Source organism: Homalodisca vitripennis, chromosome 3 (assembly GCF_021130785.1).
Source record: "Homalodisca vitripennis isolate AUS2020 chromosome 3, UT_GWSS_2.1, whole genome shotgun sequence".
NCBI lineage: Eukaryota > Metazoa > Arthropoda > Insecta > Hemiptera > Cicadellidae > Homalodisca > Homalodisca vitripennis.
In genome coordinates, this window is record NC_060209.1 from 14,135,217 (window position 1) to 14,154,984 (window position 19,768).

The 19,768-nt window shown below is 35.5% G+C and overlaps 1 protein-coding gene across 2 annotated transcripts in view; it reads left to right on the forward strand.

The window, feature by feature from the left end:
* The window catches only part of LOC124356600 (protein bark beetle), a 131,666-nt gene that overhangs the window by 77,825 nt on the left and 34,073 nt on the right, over positions 1-19,768 (forward strand). For both annotated transcript variants that reach the window (XM_046807698.1, XM_046807699.1), the window contains exons 19-25: positions 462-696; positions 1,245-1,359; positions 2,038-2,247; positions 9,950-10,150; positions 15,141-15,366; positions 17,203-17,472; positions 19,137-19,426. In XM_046807698.1, coding sequence (XP_046663654.1) covers positions 462-696; positions 1,245-1,359; positions 2,038-2,247; positions 9,950-10,150; positions 15,141-15,366; positions 17,203-17,472; positions 19,137-19,426 — 1,547 coding nt within the window. The remainder of the gene's footprint in view (positions 1-461; positions 697-1,244; positions 1,360-2,037; positions 2,248-9,949; positions 10,151-15,140; positions 15,367-17,202; positions 17,473-19,136; positions 19,427-19,768) is intronic.

The window sequence follows — 19,768 nt, forward strand, 5'->3', positions numbered from 1 at the left end:
TGTAAATTTAACATGTTTACCATTAGAACATTTCAGAAGTTTCTAAATTTTTCAGTTATAAATTTTTTTTTTAAAAAATTCTGAAAATAGGAAAAGATAGAAAAACTACTTAAAAGATCTGAAACAAGAAAAACCGCCCTAGAATTCGCGAAACACTGAAAATAATATAGAGTCATGTGCTACATGCTGCAAATGATAAAATAAGCTTTGCTTGTGAAGTGCTAGCAAAATACTGAGCCAAAATCTTAAACATTGCAAAGCAGAATTGTTCGGCAGTAGACACAGTACACAAGGGATCTAAAGATTTCACACTGTACCAAGTATGTTAATATCAAAACGACAAGTAGTTATCATTCATTTCTAACACCTACAATCTGACAAAAATATTTGCAAATATTTTGAACTCTGCAATTTAAAAGTTGCTCTTCAGTTAATAATGTTGCATCTTTTGTGTTGTGCAGTGCAAGCCAGGATTTGTCCTCGGTCTTCAGCTGCTGAACCCCATCCACAACCGCAGCACAGAGGATATCCTGGTGTACGATGGCCAGGATATGCACTCTGTTCAGGTGGTTTGGAGTGTGCGGAAAGATCTGTTGGTGTTTCCCACCACTACCACATCCTACACTGTGGTCCTGGACTATCACAGTGGTACTGATGCCCTGGGACATGCGATCATGGCTGTGTCCTGCCTCAGAGGTGAGTTGGGAATCAGAGTTATCAGAGCACAATAGAAACTGTGTTGTTCTTGGAACACAGACTGTTGTGATCTTTTCATGTAGTTCTGAAGAGTACTTGGAAAAGGAGGGACTTTTCATTAAGCACGAACAAGTTATAAAGAAATACATTAAACATCCAAATGTTTGTATGTTTAATCATGTTCTGAATGAGATCAATTTAGTTAAAAGCAAATATAATTCGTAAAATGTTATAATATTAAATCTTGTGTTTGAATAAAATCTCAGACAATTTTTGTCCTAAGTATATTCAGAATCTTTACTCTCAAGAAAATTGTTACTCTTGTTACTAGATGAATGATGTCTTTTAACATGAAACCTTTCCTGCTAGTATTGCAAATTGTGAAAAAGCTTTTTAAAAGTTTTTGGAAACAAATTTACAAGTATTGGATGCAATTTGATTTTGCTGTTTACAAGTTTGGTTGAGTTATTTCGTAACTTGTGTTCCAGCGCATTTTATATCATAAAACATTAGGTTTTTAAGATTCAGGAAAATGATTTATGTTTCAGCTCCAGAGCAGAACATAGAGCGGAAGGTGGTGAAGGGACCAATACCAACTTTGACTCTAATCAACACCAAGATCAAAGGGAATGAGAGAGGCATCTGGGCTTCCTTCTACAACAGGTGAGATAGTACAACACTTCAGACATCTTTATGACCAAGATTTTTGTAAATTTGCCTTTGAGGTTCAGCTAATTTTCCATAAATTTGCAAGAGGTCTAGGATGAAAGACTTTTAGATGAGTTAGTAAGATAGTATTTCTATTAAAGTTCTTTGTTTAAAAAACGTTCTTTCGCCTAAAGCATGCTTAAGTAAATTATGTGATTAGATTTTCCCTAATAACCATTTAACCACTTCACCCAATCAATCAATAGTACTTTATAATATATACATTAGATATACAGTAATGGCATCATAATGTAACAGATTACATACAAGTATTAGAAAGTACAAAAACAGGTACTTATCAACATAATAAAACAATGTGTTATTAAATACAATCTTCAAAACTGTATAGAGTTTTATTAATAGGACGTTCTTTAAAATTGTTGCCAAATATCTAAAAAATGTTTATTATATTTGGAATTAAGTTGTAATATTCAGTTCCAGAGTATGTTGGACTTATTGAAAATAGTTTTATGATCATTAATTTGAACAATGTCTCTATATCCGGTATTATATTCACGATTGTTAAATTGTCTCTTTAAGGTTCTTTAATTTTTTTCATATTTAAAACTATTTTATAAGTATGCTACTACAGGATATACTAAATACGTTACCCTATGTCATTTTTCCTCTCAGATATTTGACAGAGAGCGGGGAGCACTATTTGCGGCATAGCAATGAATCGCTGATGGTCGTTGGGTCTGAGCTGTCACACAACAACGGAGAGGCCATCTTTGTGGATTCTCCCCACTGGAACCTGGCCGAGAGTAACATGTCAGAGATCACCTTTGTTGTCAACACTTCCTTGATCACCGACAATGGCAGGGGCATCCTACAGTTCAGCAGGTTAGTCTTGGATGTAATCAGCAGACCACTCAGCAATATTTTTATTATACAATTTTATTTTTTATTGTATTAAGAGGCATTTCTCTTAAGACACTATTAGTGTAACAGCAAGGTTACATGACATATGGACTAGATTGAGACTATCAAATGGTAATTGAAAGCTAGTATAAATAATGGGTTGCAGAAATTGCTGTAAAGTTAGTTTCATTGAGATGCCTCCATTTAATAGTGATTTGAGACTGTGATATATAGATTGGGAAAAACAGACGAAGTAAATGATAGTGTGGTTTTATCAAGGATGTTAGACTGCAGTTTACTGCATTATCTCAGAAAGTTAATGTTAAAAATAATCTTATTTTTTTAGGGATGGGCCTAGTACGAAAAAAATTAGATTTCAACACCGAAAATTGTGGTCTTGATTCAGAGTTCAACTCTGATTCATATATTAGTTGTAATTTAGAATATAATACGCTAAATGGTTTTGTTTTGTTAGTGTTAAAGCAAATCTGGCCAGCAGGAGTTGCCAGCCATTCAGATATAAACAACCATATATTCATATAGAGGACATACAACTTGACATAAAAATTAACGAATGTCTGATTGCTTACTGCTGAGCAGCATATGTCCACGAGTAGCAGCGAGCATTATAATAATATAGAAAAAAGAAACTGTAAGCAAAATATTATTTATAAAATTGTGATAACTTGTTAATTTAGTTTTTTATCTACAATTTTTCATACAAAAAAGTACTACAACAACACATTTTAGCAATCAGTAATTTGTGTCTGAGAATAGACTTATTTGAAGATTCGGTGGATTCGATATTATTCAGTTTCAACACCTCTCAACATTCGTGATAATGTGGAGTCGTTACTTTCTCTATTTTAAGCACTTCTGTTAATTTCGTTCGTTACTTTGTAATAATATAATTAATTTGAAAAAATGTTGTCATAATTACCAAATTATATAAAATACCCAAGACTTTGCACTATTATTACAAACACAAAAATTAATCAATAGATGGTTAAAAGATGCTGGGAGAGATAGTTTTCGTCAGTATTTTTCCTCAATCTATACCTAAGTATGCTGTACTCTTCATGTATTGAATTTCTGTTATATATTTTTTGTAATACATTCCAAATGTATTGTAATACATGTGGGGGTAATTACCTAGAAAAATATTCTAGATTGATTTTTTTTAGTTTGTATGTAAATGATGGGAATAAATGCAATCAATCAAATTAAAATTAATTTTAAAATAAAAATAGTAATTTTGAAATTATCATTAGTATACAAAAAGCACTACTATCATAAAAATACCTGTAGTTTAAAAACATACCTAATTTTGAGTTGTTCCACATCAATTGAATTTAATTGTCAATTAATTTAGTTGAAATAAATTACATGCTTTCTTTGATAGAAGTGAAAACAGGTAATGTCTATAATATTTTTGTGTAGCATTTTCAGTAGTATTCCACCTACTTTTAGTAGTGTTAGGCAAGCTTCAAATTGCACTTAGAAATGTACTTGTAGTTTTACGCTGCTCACTACCACTGAAGTGCTTGCTCTGAGGAGTGAATGATCTAATATATCAACAGTTTAAAAAAATATTATAGTTTATGCTATTTTTAATAATTAACCCTTTGCGCTCAAAAGGCCAGCAGCACTGGCCACACCAAGGTTGCAGACAGCTTGTGTTAGTTTTGCCGTAGTTTGTCCTCGCAACTCGTATGACCAGTAAAGATGGCCACGCTACTTTCATTGACAGCTCAGCGGCCATATTTGTTGTTTGCCTCCTCAGTTTGGAATTATTTTTCAATTTCCTCCATGTTATTTGCATATTAATTTAAAATGTTTAAAGAAGAAATGAAAAATAATTTAAAATTTATTTTTTATGAATATTTTTAATACAAAGATAAACATACATTAGGGATTTTTTTAACTCTTATACGTATATTGCACTCTTAACAAAGATGTGTAAATTAAATATTACAAAGTAGACCTTTATAGTTATGTTATACTCAGACATGAACTATTTTACATTTTCTCTGTCTTTACATTTTTTACAGGATAAAACTTTAAAATATACATACCTATGTGTAGTCAATAGTAGTCAAGTACAAGTCTTCTAGTAAAATTTTGTAGGTTTCTATCACTTCAGTGTATATGCCCACTATGCGTCATTCGTCTTATTTGCACAGTCAATGTTTAGAGAAGAATTCTAGGCTAATTTAAAATTTACTGATTTACTTAAAAATTACTTTAAAATAAAGCTGCTCGACAGGTTTCAGCACTCACCATTTATTATAAAACAAAGAGAATATTAGAAAATAACTGCTATGTTTAGTGGCCAGTGGTGTTGGCCTTACGAGCTATGGACGTGTTATATCTTGGCCAGTACAGCTGGACATACAAGCTGAGATAACATTACAGCAAAAATTTATCTTGCACTTCCGACAAAATGACGGCGGCCAGTAGAGCTGGCCATATGAGCACAAGGACAAATTATAAATACTGCCTTCGAGTGTGTAGGGTTAATAACAATTAATTACATAGTTAAGATTTTATTTATAATTCTGATTGCATACTTTCTGTTTTCAAATATGTGTGATATTATATTTGTAAACCTGCAATTAAATGTAGGGGTGTCTGTCATTTTCCCTGTAATGGTTTTCACTATTTCCAAAATGCTAAAATAATTACATTTGCGGATACAATGTGGGGTATCTGTCTTTTTCTATTATTTTTGGACATATTTTCAGAATGACACAACATTGAGAGCTAGACAACAGTTTTTAATGAGCGACATTGGCTGATTTGATTAATTGTGTGCTCAGTTTGTTCTGCCAAGTATACAAAAGCTCTTTGTTTAAAGTTGTTTGTTTTTGACAATGGAAGTTGTGAAGGAAACAGGATTTTTCTGAACATTTACTATTGTTCAGTGCTACAAAAAATCAGTAACACTACCTTTCGAGATCTATAATCTGATCTCTTACTCAGGTGGATAACCTACCTAACACATAACTACAATCTAGGTTAAAAGAAAACAAATGGTATCATGCAGGATGTCAGAATATCATAGGAAAAGGACCTCAAAAAGTGGTCCAACTCAAGAAATTGGAATATGGCGATGCACAAACTGTTTGGCAGACAAACATTCACACCTATTGACCCAAGAATTGACTAACTCACTTTCCCTAAATAGCTCAGACACCATTGAAGATCTGAAAAATAGTCTTATTGAAAAATAATTTACTAGATAACCCAAGCAGTCAAGAAGACAAAACTGGAAATGGCTGCAAAAATAGGGACTGCGTTAGTAGAGGAAAATGAGCTCTTAAAAAAAGAAATACTCAATCTAAGGGACAAAACTAAGTATTATGGAGGACAAATTTGAGGAACTTGAGAATGAAGATAAGAAACACCTATATAAAGTAGAAACCCTGTTACAGCTGAACGCAGGCAGACATTCAAGCTCAACTGACTAAAGAGAAAAACCTTCACCTAGAAGCGCAAAGCATCTACGAGGAACATGACCTCAAAACTAAGTCATTTAATTGATGGCTATGTTAAGAAAATAACAGAGCTTGAAAAAACTATTTCTGCACTGAAAAATAAAATAAAAAATCAAGACACTAAAACCAAGACTTTTCAAAATTCTGCAACTCAAACCACCCCCACTACTGAAGTAATTGACAGTCCCACTTTCCTGCTATTAGGAATGTCTGACATCAAAACAAAACTTGACCGGTTGGAGACAGCTATAAAATACCCTGACCTCAGGAGACAGTCAAACCTGCCAACAAAAACTGATAGAACACAGCTCATCCCTGACTTCAGGAGACAGCCAAACCTGCAAAGAAAAACTGACAGATACATTGACAGAATACAGCTCATCCCCGACCTCAGGAGACAGCCAAACCTGCAAGGAAAAAAAACTGACTATAATACTTTGACAGGATGCAGCAGCAAACTGCAAAGGCATAAAAAGTCATGGAATGCCAACCCCCCTGTACAAAGAATTAACCTAACTACCACAAAAAAAGAACATACACCCCAGGTAGTTAGAAGCAAGAAGGCAAAAATGTTTTTAGTGTCTCTCCTTAAGTGGCAAAAGCTGCTGAAAAATCAAATGCCCAGGGGCTCGAAAAACCAGCCAAGTTAAGTTCAAAAAATGAGGTTAAGAAACTCTCCACCTCTAAATGCAAAGTTAAAGAGAAGTGAGGAAAGTTTATGAGGACTTCTTTCTAAAAAATATTGCTTTCTTTCAAGAAGCATATGAGGACACACTACGGTTTATGCTGGGACTACAGATGCTCCATCACAGATAAACCAAATATCTCTGCACACAACTATTTTTGACGACAGCTTGCCCGACAGTAATCGTGCTTCCTGTAAATCACACTGCTTCCACAGACAACAGTCCAACAACTTGCACAGAGAACACTTTTTTAGAGGAAGGAACATGACAAGAGAATATAATGGAAATGAAACAAAAAACCCAGGATCAAATCTCAATAGCTCACCAAAATATAAATGGCCTAAAAAACAAAATAGAAAGACTGACACACTTCCTCCCACAAGTTCAATCCCACACATAATAATTCTAACAGAACATGGGCTAAATAGTGATTCACTTGAAAAACACCAGGATATCTGAATACGAATTCATCGGAGGCTTCTCCAGAACTCACCACAGGAAGGGAGGAGTTGCTGTATTTGTTAGCTCTAAATTAAATAATACAATCAGCATAGTATCCATCTCTGACATATCATCTGAGCTATCGTGTGAAGCCATTTTACTAAAGATAACATTTAGAAAATCCAACTTTTACTTAATGGGAATCTACAGATCACCACACAGCAGGCTAGAAAACTCACTGGATGCATTATCAGCTGAACTGGACAAAATACACTGTATAAACAATCCAATAGTCATTATGGGTGATATTAATGTGGACAACTTGACGAACAATAATGACAAACCAAACTTTGACAGATGCCCTAGAAGGATACAACATAAAAAGACTAGAACTGCCTCCCACAGGAATTACACATCATAGCCAGACATCTATTGATTGTATCTGTACAAATCTGAACGAGGAACCATCTATCACATGAAGTAATCAGTTCAGGACTATCTGACCACACAGCGCAAAATCTGCTACATCAAGACAGACTTACAAAATGACAATACAGCAAAATCCAAAAAAAGACTAATCAATCACAATACAATAGAGGAAGTGAGGAAAATCCTAGCCTCCCAAGACTGGTCACAAGTTACTCAAAAAACCAGGCACAGAAACAGCTTTTTCAGCCTTTAACAGCGTTATGAAATACGCGATGGACATATCTTGCCCACATAAAACTTTTAAATTAAAAACCAATCACGCAAAAAGAGTACGGGATACTGAAAGTGAGACACTACGGAAATCATATTTGGAAGCCTTGAACATGGAAATACTTACTGGAGATGTAAATGATAAAAGGGAAACAGCAACTAGGAAGAAGATGTATGATCTTAAGCTAAAAGAACTTAAGAAGAAGCAAAATGCGGAATTCATAGAGCAGGCTGACAATTAAATCAAAAAGCTGTCTGGAGGGGTAATAAACTCTGAAAGAAAACAAAAACACCACAACTATAATTCCAGCAAGCTTCATTGTTGAAGGTGAATTACACAATTCTCTCCCAATAGCATTGCCAATGCTTTAAAATCAATTTTTTTCCAGAATAGCAGAGAAGACACTTGACAAAAATAGAACACCGAATCAAAATCCTACACCAGCAAATGTTATTCAGGCTCAATTTGTTACTAACTTGCAGCACCACAAAACACTACTGAAGAAGAAATAGGAACAATTATTGATTCAATGAAAGCTAAAACATCTGCTGGAGAGGACGACATTTCTTCAAAGCTAATTAAACATTGTAAAAGTGAACTTTTAACCCACTGACAACTCTTATAAACAAATCTCTGGACGAAGGAATTTTCCCTAACAGTCTAAAAGTGGCCTAAAGTCTATCCCAAGTACAAAAGTGGCCAAATAAATGACGCTGTTAACTATCGACCAATATCTCTGATATCAAATTTTTCTAAGATCCTAGAGCGAGTAATATTGAACAGACTTATAGCACATCTGCAACAACACAACCTCCTGACCTCTAGGACAACATGGATTTATCAAGAACAGATCAACTACAACTGCAGTAGTACAACTAATTGAATACATTATTGATAAAACTTGACCAGGGATGTGTTGCAAACAAGTGTCATGCTCGATTTCAGCAAGGCATTCGACTGCCTGGACCCACAACCTGTTAATTGGAAAGCTCAAGGCACTTGGGATAATTGGAAAAGAAGCCAGCTGGTTCACAAGTTTATCTCAGCGATAGGAAACAATTGGTTGAGCTCAGCTACAAGGATAACAACACCCTTCTCACAGTAAAATCTGAAACCCTCCCAATGAAAAGAGGAGTGCCACAAGGATCTGTCCTTGGCCCTGTACTTTACATACTTCTCACCAATGATTTTCCAAGTTACCTTACAGAGTTTTGTGAGACAGTGATGTTTGCTGATGACACAGCACTACTTGTTGCCACCAAAAATCGACAAGAGCTTGAAATAAACTCCTATGTGGCATACAACATGGCAAAAACAATACTGCCTTCAAATGATCTGGTCCTGAATGAAAGTAAAACCTATCAACTGATATACACATCACTTCCCAATGACTACCAAGGCCTTCCAGAACTAACAAACACTAAACTCGAATAAATACCTAGGCATAGTCCTTGACAACAATCTCTCATGGACACCTCATGTGACCCAACTTTGCAAAAAAAACTGAACATGGGTCTCTATGCTATACGAAGGCTAAAGCAGGTCAGTGATAACAAAACAGCCATCATAGCTACTACTCTTTATTGAAAACCCACCTAAGATATGGTTTAGTGGCCTGGGGTGGGGACAAGCGCTTCAAACCTCCAAAGAGTATTGGTAATTCAGAAAAGAGCCATAAGAACACTGAAAGGACTAAGACCGCAAGAGACATGTAGAGAAGCCTTCAAGGAGCTCAGGATCTTGACAGTTACTGCACTCTATATTCTTGAAACAGTAATGCATGCAGTAAAAAATAGGACCGAGCCAGATTAGGAGACCACCACACATACAACACAAGGCATAGGCACAACTTCGCACTCGACACTCATCATCTCTGTCTATTCGAGAAGAAACCATGTTATCGAGGAGCTGCCTTCTACAACTGTCTGCCAGAAGAAATGAAGAGAATCCTGAGAAGAATCTGAAGAGAAGACTCATGGACTGGCTGCTGGAACGAACAATATACACAGTCCAGGAGTTTTTGGATTGGAGAACCCTCAGCAATGAAGATGAATATTGACAAATTCTGTAACTCTTACTGTACATACTTTTTACCTAATTCTAACTTAACAATTTGTAATTCAAATGACACAATCGCTGTACTCAATGTATATGTGAATAAAGATTTGATTTGATTTGACATAGTGTTACTGATTTTTTTGTATCACTGAACGAACGGTGGTAAATATCCAAAAAAATCCTGTTTCCATATCAAAACCTATTGGTTTTAGCTGCAAAATAGTCAGTTCAGTGTGAGAATGTTCCAAATTTAATAACTTGTCATGGACCACTAAAATCCAACCTGTAAATGTGTACTACAGGGACTTACGCAGCTCGAACAACTTGTTCCACTGGCTGCTCAGTGACAACTCGGTGGAGAGAAACCACGCCGGTGGTCTGGAGCTGAGCCTGCCTTACGTGTGGCAGTACAACGAGAACTTCACTCACTCAGTGGTCCTCCACAATAACACTTGGCGGTCTAACCGACAGTACGTCTTTGTTGTCGGCGGGCACTTTGCAAGGTGAGCTTACTTAGATGTTAAATAGACATAATACAGATGCTACATGGTTGTCTGATCAGTATTGATAACATTTAAGTGATTTAGAGCTGTACTGACTTTAGCACTCATGAGTAGTTTGTAAAACGGGCAGTTTTATGAGGTTAAAGGTTCTCAAGTTTGTGGAGCTTTAAATGATTTGTTTTAAATTTGCTTTTTTTATTTTCAAACAGGTAATATTAAATTGATTTATACTCTTGTTCTACAGGGTATTTTAAGAATACAATGATTTGTCTTCTGACAAGGTTCACAAGCATCGAACATGTACACACAAGGACGTAGCCAGTAAGGGGTTCCAAGGGGTCCGGACCCCCCTAAATTTTTCAATTTGTTTAAATTACTTTTTTAGTGAACGATTATTATTTAATTAATTCAGTATTACTGACAATTAACTGCTGAAAGATCGTTCTCAACAAAGAAACGGGTCAGGAACTTTTTAAGGAACAAAATGAGCCTTACTCTTTGTCCACTACGGGAAAATATCAGTTGTCTGGATCCCCCCAAAAATTTTTTCCTGGCTACGTTCTTGTGTACGTAATTCGCTCTCAAGCGTAATTCCTGTAAGTATCACATCTGCCTTTTTATGCTCATCCTCACTGTGTTCAATCTTTATGAATATGTATGAATGATATTCCTTTGAAAATGCTGAACCGGACTGGACAAGTTAAAAATATTTCCAACTGGAAATTCCTGCTAAAACAATATTTTTTCTGCTCTTCATCTTAAGGCCCGTTCACACGAGGCTGATTTGCCAGCTGCTGATATCAGCTACTATCACCAGCGCTATGTTTCAGCGTGGAAATGCCATTCCCCCTTAGCTGGTTATTAGCGCTAGTTAGCGCGAGTGTGGCCATTTGAGACGGTGTCTGCAATAATTAAAACGTGAAGTAGTTTGTTTCAGCTAAACAAAATGTCATCTCTGGGGATAAAGCGAAATATGCTGAGGAAAGTGTTAAGGATGGGAGTGAAGGAACTATGTGAGCGCGAGTTAAAAAAAGACGTACTTTGTGGATTAGGAAGTGGATAAATAGGCGTGAAGAACTTGGGGCTTCTAACACACTGTTAAGAGAACTAGCAGAAGAGGATGTCACTGAATATTTTAAGTTTATGCGAATGACAAGTTTAAAATTTGAAGAGCTTTTGGAATTAGTCATACCGTTCATAACAAAAAGAATCTTCTGAATTGGCCGTCCAATGGTTTATGTGTTGGTGATGATGCCTTTTCCCTTCGTCACAATCTAACACCTTTTAGCCACAGAAATTTAGAGCTGAATGAAAGGATATCCAATTACAGACTGTCAAGAGCAAGAAGGGTTTCTGAAAACGCTTTTGGAATATTAGCGTCTAGATTTCTTACTACATCGATAGGAATATCAGTGACACATACATTTTGGTAAAAGCTGCATGCGCTGTGCACAATTGGCATAGAAGTACCGCTGGAAGGACATACTTTCCTCCGTCTGCTGTGGATGTTGAAGATTGCAAACAAATTACCATATAAATAATAAAATGTGAGCACTTACCAAATTTGATGATGAGTCTCTTCCCATCATAACGGCCCTCCAAAAATATCTGCAACTGAGATCCAACCAAGTTTTGGTTTGTAAATATCTTCAGCACCAGCACCTCTTTTTAATGATTTTTTTACTTTATTTAACTCCACTCTGTACGAGTCTTTTAAAGACTTAATTTTAAGCTGGTCTTTATTGATATGACCAAAACCTTCGGATTCAAGGTGGGAACCTAACTTCTTCAACGTCCCTGGCGTCTCTTTTATTGTAATTTTCATCTGATGGGTCCCACAAACAAGAGTAGGTTTTAAAAATGTTCAAAAACTTAATAACAGAATCAACATTCCACTTAAGCTCGGACATTTTGCGAGTTAATACGTACAACTGAAAGTAAAGTAAAGTAGTAGCAGTTACTTTACCGAAATATACCACACCAGCTAAGAGCAAAAATCACGGTTTTTTCGTTCAGACGACGCTGTTGATGAGCTGATTTACCAGCGCTTGTGGTCACGTGACCTAATCCCCCCTCATTCGCGCTGGTAAAATTAAACATGTTTAAAGCTGCCAGCGCGCAAATAAATACCAGCGTGCTGGTTGACTTTGACGCTGGTGGAGCATTCACATGGCGCTGATTTATTAGCGCTGGCAAATCAGCAGCGAATATCAGCCTCGTGTGAACGGGCCTTTATATTTTTAATGAACTTTTAAGTTGAAGTCTGTCAATCAGCAGCTATTTTACTTCTATCTTCCGTTTAGAGCCTTTTTCTCTCCAATAAGTCAGTGGATGTAACATGAATTGGCTCCATGAAGAGACAGAACAGGTTATAGTATATCAAGATCTTCTTAGCTAGGAAGATTTTAGTTGTAGACTTTAGTCTTCTACACTGATAAAAAAACTATGATAAAAAAATTATGATAAAAAACTTAGAGAAATAAGAAAAAAATGCTAATGCTGACTTCATCAACTCAGCTGACAACAAAAGTAAAGCTCTTTGGAATGTCATAAACAATGAAAGAAGAGGAAAACATCAACTACAGCCAAACATATGTCTCTCAGTGAATGGGAAACATGTGGACAACCCCACACAAACTGCAGACCACTTTAACACCTTCTTCACAGAAGTAGCAGAATTGACGCTGAAACAGAATAACTGCTCCCCAGGGGACGCAGATGATAATGAAAATTACGAAACTCCACTTAACTATGTTGATAAATCTCTATATCTAACCCCAACATGCATCAATGAAGTACGGAACATCATAAATGCCCTAAAATCAAAATCTTCAAGTGGAGTGGATGAATATTCTTCTAAAATTGTGAAACACTGCTCTGAAGAGCTAATGCCACCTTTAGTCAGCATAATTAATAAGTCCTTCAGCCTTGGTGAGTTCCCTACAGCCCTTAAGCTCTCTAAAGTATACCCCAAACATAAAAAAGGTTCAACACTGGAAGTCCAAAATTACCGTCCCATCTCTCTAATCTCAACATTCTCAAAAATCATAGAAAAAATAGCTCTACACAGACTCATGGCTCACCTAAAACAAGAAAATCTGATAACCGAAAAGCAACATGGATTTTTGAAAGGAAAATCAACCAGCTCTGCCATCATCCAGCCTTGTTGAACATGTTATTGACCAAATAGACAAAGAACAATACGTATCTGCACTCTTTCTTGACTACAGCAAGGCGTTTGATTGCCTGGGCCACGACATCATCTCAAAGAAATTAACATCATTAGGAATCAGAGACACAGCTAACAAATGGTTTGTAAGTTACCTCACAGGCCGATCTCAAATAGTCGAGCTGCCAAACTACCATTTATTTATGGTGTAACTACTTCACATCAATCCAATCCACTACCTGTTACCCCCGGGAGTACCGCAAGGATCTGTTTTTGGGCCCAGTTCTCTTTGTCTTATTTGTGAATGACTTCCCAGCTTATATACGTGATCACAATACCACTTGTGTGATGTATGCAGACGATACAACATTGTTGATTAAGAATGACTTCTGCTGAAGGAGTGTACGAAAGTGCCACAAGCTCTCTCAGTAAAGCCCTCAATTACTGCAGAAGGAATGATCTAGCCATGAATCCATCGAAGACAGTTCACATCAACTTCAGCAAGAGGAAGGACCATATCCCTAACCCACTTGATGTATCAAGAAAAGACCATATCAAATTCCTTGGCGTAACTATTGACCACAAACTTACGTGGACTGAGCATGTAAACCAGGTTTGCAAAAAAAATCAGCACTGGTATATATGTAGTACGCCGAATAAAATGTATCAGCAACTTGGAGGCAGCAAAAAACAGCTTACTATGCTTTGGTGGAAACTCATGTGAGGTATGGACTTGCTGTTTGGGGTGGATCCTCTGCAGGAAACCTGAACAGAGTACTACTCCTGCAGAAAAAAGCTATCCGAACCCTAGCGGAACTCGAACACCAACAAAGCTGCCGACAAGCATTTAAAAACCTTGGGAATTATGACAATTACTGCACTCTACATACAAGAAGTAATTTTGCACGTTGACCAACTGCATGTACAAACAGGAAAAACCCTTCATACACATAACACACGCCATGCAGGAAATTACACACTACCTCTACATCGGACATCACTTTTTTCGAGGAAAAAAAACCATCCTACATTGGTAGGAAGCTGAGGAACCTCCTGCCCACAAGCTGTGAAAAACCTCAAGGGAGCTGCCTTGAAAAGATGTCTTCACAACTTCCTGGTGGACCACCCAATATACACCATCGAAGAATTCACAGAAGTAAACAAGGAAGATTGGAGGCTCTGACATCTTGTATTGATTATTTATTAATATCAATTATGTAATTTGTTAACATTGTGACTCTATTACTGTTCTTGAAGAATATGTTAATAAAGAAATATGACTATGACTATGACTGATTGGGGTGATACTCAAAAGAGAGAGGGTGATACTCTCTTTGGCTTTCTGAATAGTGATTATTTCCGTTATCAAAAAACATAACTTTGTGGTAACTAGGGCAGTTAGAGCACCCCTCTCCTGCTACGCACTGTATTTCCTTGTGAAAGCTTGGCGGCCAAGGAGTAGATACTCTGATTATTGATGCTATTTCAATATAGTTTTATCTCTTCAGACACAGTTAGACAGAAGATTCTAGCTGTCTCTGTGATATTAAGAGCTCTCATCTTGTACCATGCCAGCCAGTGTAAGAAACTATTCTCTGCTAATAAACTGGCAGATCCTAACCATTAATTTTTTTAAAGTAACTAAAAAAACGTACAATTTGTTCTTTTTACCTCCAGTTATCAAATTTGTTTTGTTAAATTGAAGTCTTAATATAAACTATATAATGGCTGTTACCAATGTTGTTCAATTATAAAAACTCCATAAACGCTTTATAAAAGAAATGTATTCTAAAACTTAAAGTTTGTTGGGTGTGACTGCAGGTTTAACATGACAAGTAACGTATTCGAGGACAACGTATGTCGTGGTGGACTGGTGTCGGTGCAGGGCATGGAGAAGCGGATGTGGCTCCATGGCAATTCTATGGAGCGAAACACCGGCACCTTCCTGGTGGAGTTCAAGGCCGACAGCCAGTCAGAGATCATGGGAGAGTTACGGGCAGAGTTCAGCAAGAACGTGGTTCGCCACAACAAGCCACCAGCACCAGAGGTAAATACTTTACCGTTGTTGGTCATTGCAAAATTGTTTTATAGCATTATATGATCTTAGTAGATGATAGTAGGTTGTACCTAGACTATTACAGTGATTCTTCCTCTTCATTGCAAAATTCACAGATCTCTTTAGTCACAAAGTCCTAGTCTCCAAAGAGATTTTGGCCCTGTAAACTTTACCATAGGAAATCTTGAGTTTTATTTTGGAAAGTTTAAAGCTCTTTAGCCACAATAAGGATTTAACTTACTTCTTTATCAACTCCTGTGTTAAAATCAAGGGAGACACATCAATGTTCCATATCTAACATGAGGAATCTGACCCCTCTCCTGTTAGTCAGAACATCTCCTAAAATGCATTAACAGAAATATAATTTGTGGTATTTTTTAAAATAACTGTAAATCCTCTGAAAAACTGGATTTTTCTTGAAAAAGTAGCTGGGTAAATGAGTTAACAAATACTACATAAAACTATATTCCTGCACACTTTCACCTATATTGTTTGTAGTCTGAGATGATTGTGAAACTTAGATTCCACAGTTACTTTTCTGAAAAAATTGCTCAAACTTTGTCACAGTTGTCTCCTTTGGTCTGTGTTGGAAACAGGGCATCTGCAGGGTTGTTTGCCTGAGTACTTTTGTAGAGAATAACAAGCGTTTCTAATTTATTCTCTACTTCTTGGATTTATAAGTACAAGTAGAATTTGAATAGAACATTGTAATTGTGAAGTAAGGAAAAAGTTCAATAATCAGTGTTTTATAAAAAAAACTGTGATCCACTTCTGTCATATCTGGTTTGTTTGTGGAACCATTCAAAAATTGAGTTGATCCAGCTTTTGGAAATTACTCTAAAACTCTAATGAAAATCTCTTACTTTGAACTGTAATCTCATCTTGTTCTTAGTTATGTATATAAAAGAAAATAGAAATGCATAAATTAACTTATTGCAGCTGAGTACATAACTCCTCAAACAAATCTGTTCTAATATACTCTTAAGTCTTGGTACTGAACAGATGGTGATATTTATCATCTCTTATAGTTTATATTCATAATTATCAGAATTATCTTTGAACTAATGCTTGCTTGCGCTAGTCTGTGATACTAAACTAACTTAAACTACTTGGCATTTCCCTAGGTAGTATTGTGTGAGCCCTGATGTTTTATTGATAGCTTATTCTGGTCTCTTTCAAGCCATTTACGTTACGGTGTATGCCTCTGGGATTCTAGTGCCGCAAAACAATCTTTTACTTGGAAGAGAAGGCTGTAAGGGTATTGGCTGAATTATTGTCTAATCAAGAATCCTGCAGAGAAAGTTTTCACACATTAAAATCATGACACTTACCAACATGTAAATGCATAGTAATTTAATCTTTGTTTAAAGAAATATAAATAATTTTAATTCTCTCAGTTTAGTATATAATTATCAAAGAAGACCTAGTTGCACCAAATATTATATTAAGCAAAACAATGAAACATTACCAATACCAACAATTGAAATTAGTAATATGTTACCAGTTTCAATTATATTGTTACCAAATAGTGAGTTTGACAAAGTTGTATCTAAGTCACTTAATTGTAACGCATTTTATACAACTAAACAGTATATGTCTTATACAAAATTAAGACTTTATTTTTAAATTATAAATTACTGACATTGTTCTAGTACATAACATAGATGTAGGAAATTTTGATTTATTCTGACGAAGCCTATTGTAATTTGTAAAAATTATTTAATGGGTAATAAAGATTATTGATTCTTGATATCAATAATTACTACACTTAATTAAACACTATAATTACTATGAATATGTATAAGCCCAACCAATCTTGTGTTGCAGACTCCGTCCAGTGTTATAGTGTTTGATGGACTTCAGCGTGTGAGGGTCAAGCGAAACCTGCTCTCAGACAATTCACAGGCCTACACTCTGGTGGCTGGCGTCAGGACAGCCTGCATCGATTCTACTGTAGATGTCACTGAGAACTGGTGGGGCACGACTAGCGAATCAGAAATCATCAGCAAAATATTCGACTTTGATGACTGGAACGATCACGCCATTGCCATCTTCAAGCCATTCCTCGTGGAAAATGCTTTTGAAGGCTCTTTATCTGTAAGTGTTCATAGATAATTTCAATTTGAAAATAAAAAAAGTTAAGTCAGTTTGATGTGTGAGTCTTTATTATAAAGATGTCAGATTTTGTTACATACTTACACGATTAAATAACAAGGTTTACAGCCTACCGTCAAACAATCGAATGAGCATGTTGTCAAACCATAAAAAATGTTTATTGGTTTCTTTGACAATAGGCTATAAACTTGTCTTGATCATTAAAAATACGATCCTGGGCTACCCACATAATAATATAATGTTGTTACTTCTGTTAAATTGATTTTATTAATTGCATTCTAAATTTCAAAAAAATGATAACCTTAATAAAATTCAGAAGTAAATAAACTTTCAAAAAGTTGAAATTTATAAGCAGCAATTTATAAGATATTTCTTGACAAAATACGTGTTACTTTTTATGAATAAAATATACACTTTAAATTATTTAGAGAAATGTATTATATTTTTGCATTGATGCACTGCATATTATTGTTAGATAAACTGTTTATTATCTTAAAATATAGTTACAGCTCTTTTGGAATTTGAATTTTGTAATGGAAAAGTTATGTAAGCTATTTTTTTTTAATTGCTTCACTATAATTCTATAAAAAATTGTATATGATATTTTTACTTGATGGGTAGTATGTTTACTCGAGTTTGAAAATGTTTTTGTAACTCTACATAATCTGTTGCTTCAAGTCGTACAAAAATGTAGATACAAAATTTAGCTTAGTGTTAAAGTAAAAATTTTAAATTGTGTAAACTAACACAACAAATACAACATAAAGTTGTATCTATAATATATAGTAATAAAAGTAACATAACATATCCTGACTAGAAATATGATTCTGTGTTTATTTAAAGGCAAACGATATACAGTCAATATAGGGATAGGGATTTATCCATGTTAAATATGTTAATAGTTATTTAGTTATTATTGTTAATTTATATAGATCTGTTGGTTGTTTGGTTCACACTTTTGAATTTCCGTGAAAATAATGAGAATCTCATTATGGAAGAAAACCGTGTGTTAAAATCGGCTATGGAATGGTTTGAGACAAACTACTTAGTAGTAAATGACCAAACGACTGAGAAAACACTGTTTATTTTTTAAAATAAGAATTATGAAGTTAGTAAACCTGTAAAACTATTAGGAGTATACCTCAACAGCAAATTAAGCTGGGAACATCACATGGATCAATTGTGTAAAAGATTATCTAGAGTAGTCTATCTCTTGAGTAAATTGAAACATTGTATAACTATGGATATGCTTCTAGCTTCCTATTATGCATTTTCCATTCATGCTTAATTTATGGTATAACTCTATGGGGGGAAGAGTAGTGGTGCAGTAAGAGTATTGAAATGGCAAAAAAAATGCATTACATGTTATGAAAAATGTTTCAAAAAGAGAGACCTGTTGTTAATTTATATAGATATGTTGGTTGTTTGGTTATTGTTGTTATTAATTATATAGATCTATATGGTAGGCTGGATTGAATATTTATTATTCAATATAAACAGGTAGAATCTGAATTGTTTGTTTTATTTTTAGTTTAGAATATTTTTGTAACTTGACAAAGTCTATTGCACTGATGAATGTGTTTAAAGACCAATAAAGATCTTGAATCTATTTGAATGACAATATCTCATCATGATAATATCCTTAGGTTGACTACCAGCAGCCTACACCTCTGGATTTGAACCGCCTGTCTGGTCGCCTGAAGCAGTCCATAACCTTGTATCCTCGTGACACTCCATATCAGGTGTTTTCTGACGTGACGGTGATGCCTGGAGTCACACTGACCATAGCGCCAGGAGTGGTCATGGAGTTCGCTCCCCGGGTAGGACTACTGGTGCTGGGACGGCTGGTGTCCCGAGGGCGTCGGGGTCAAGAGGTCATCATGAGGCCCATCACCCAGTCAAACAAGCAGGTTCCCAACATGGCTCTCACAAAGAAGTTAGTATTATCTTTGATTGTGTGGTCATTCAATGCTACAATATTTTAACATAGTTGAAACGTTCTGGTTACTTCTTATCTAGCAGCAAACAAATAGTAATTATAAATATATTACTGGAAAAGTATTAAACATGTTCTATTGAATAAACTCTGACAACAAAAAATAACCAATATTTAAATTTAGTTCCTAAAAATGAGGTCATTAACCCTTTGACTAGTAATCCCGCAGTGCATTTGGAAGCGCCCTACGTGCTGCCTGCAGTAATCCTAATAGCCGTGCGGTAAGCGCTATGGTGCTAAACAGTCTTTATAATATGTTTCGTGATGCTCTCGCTTGAATAC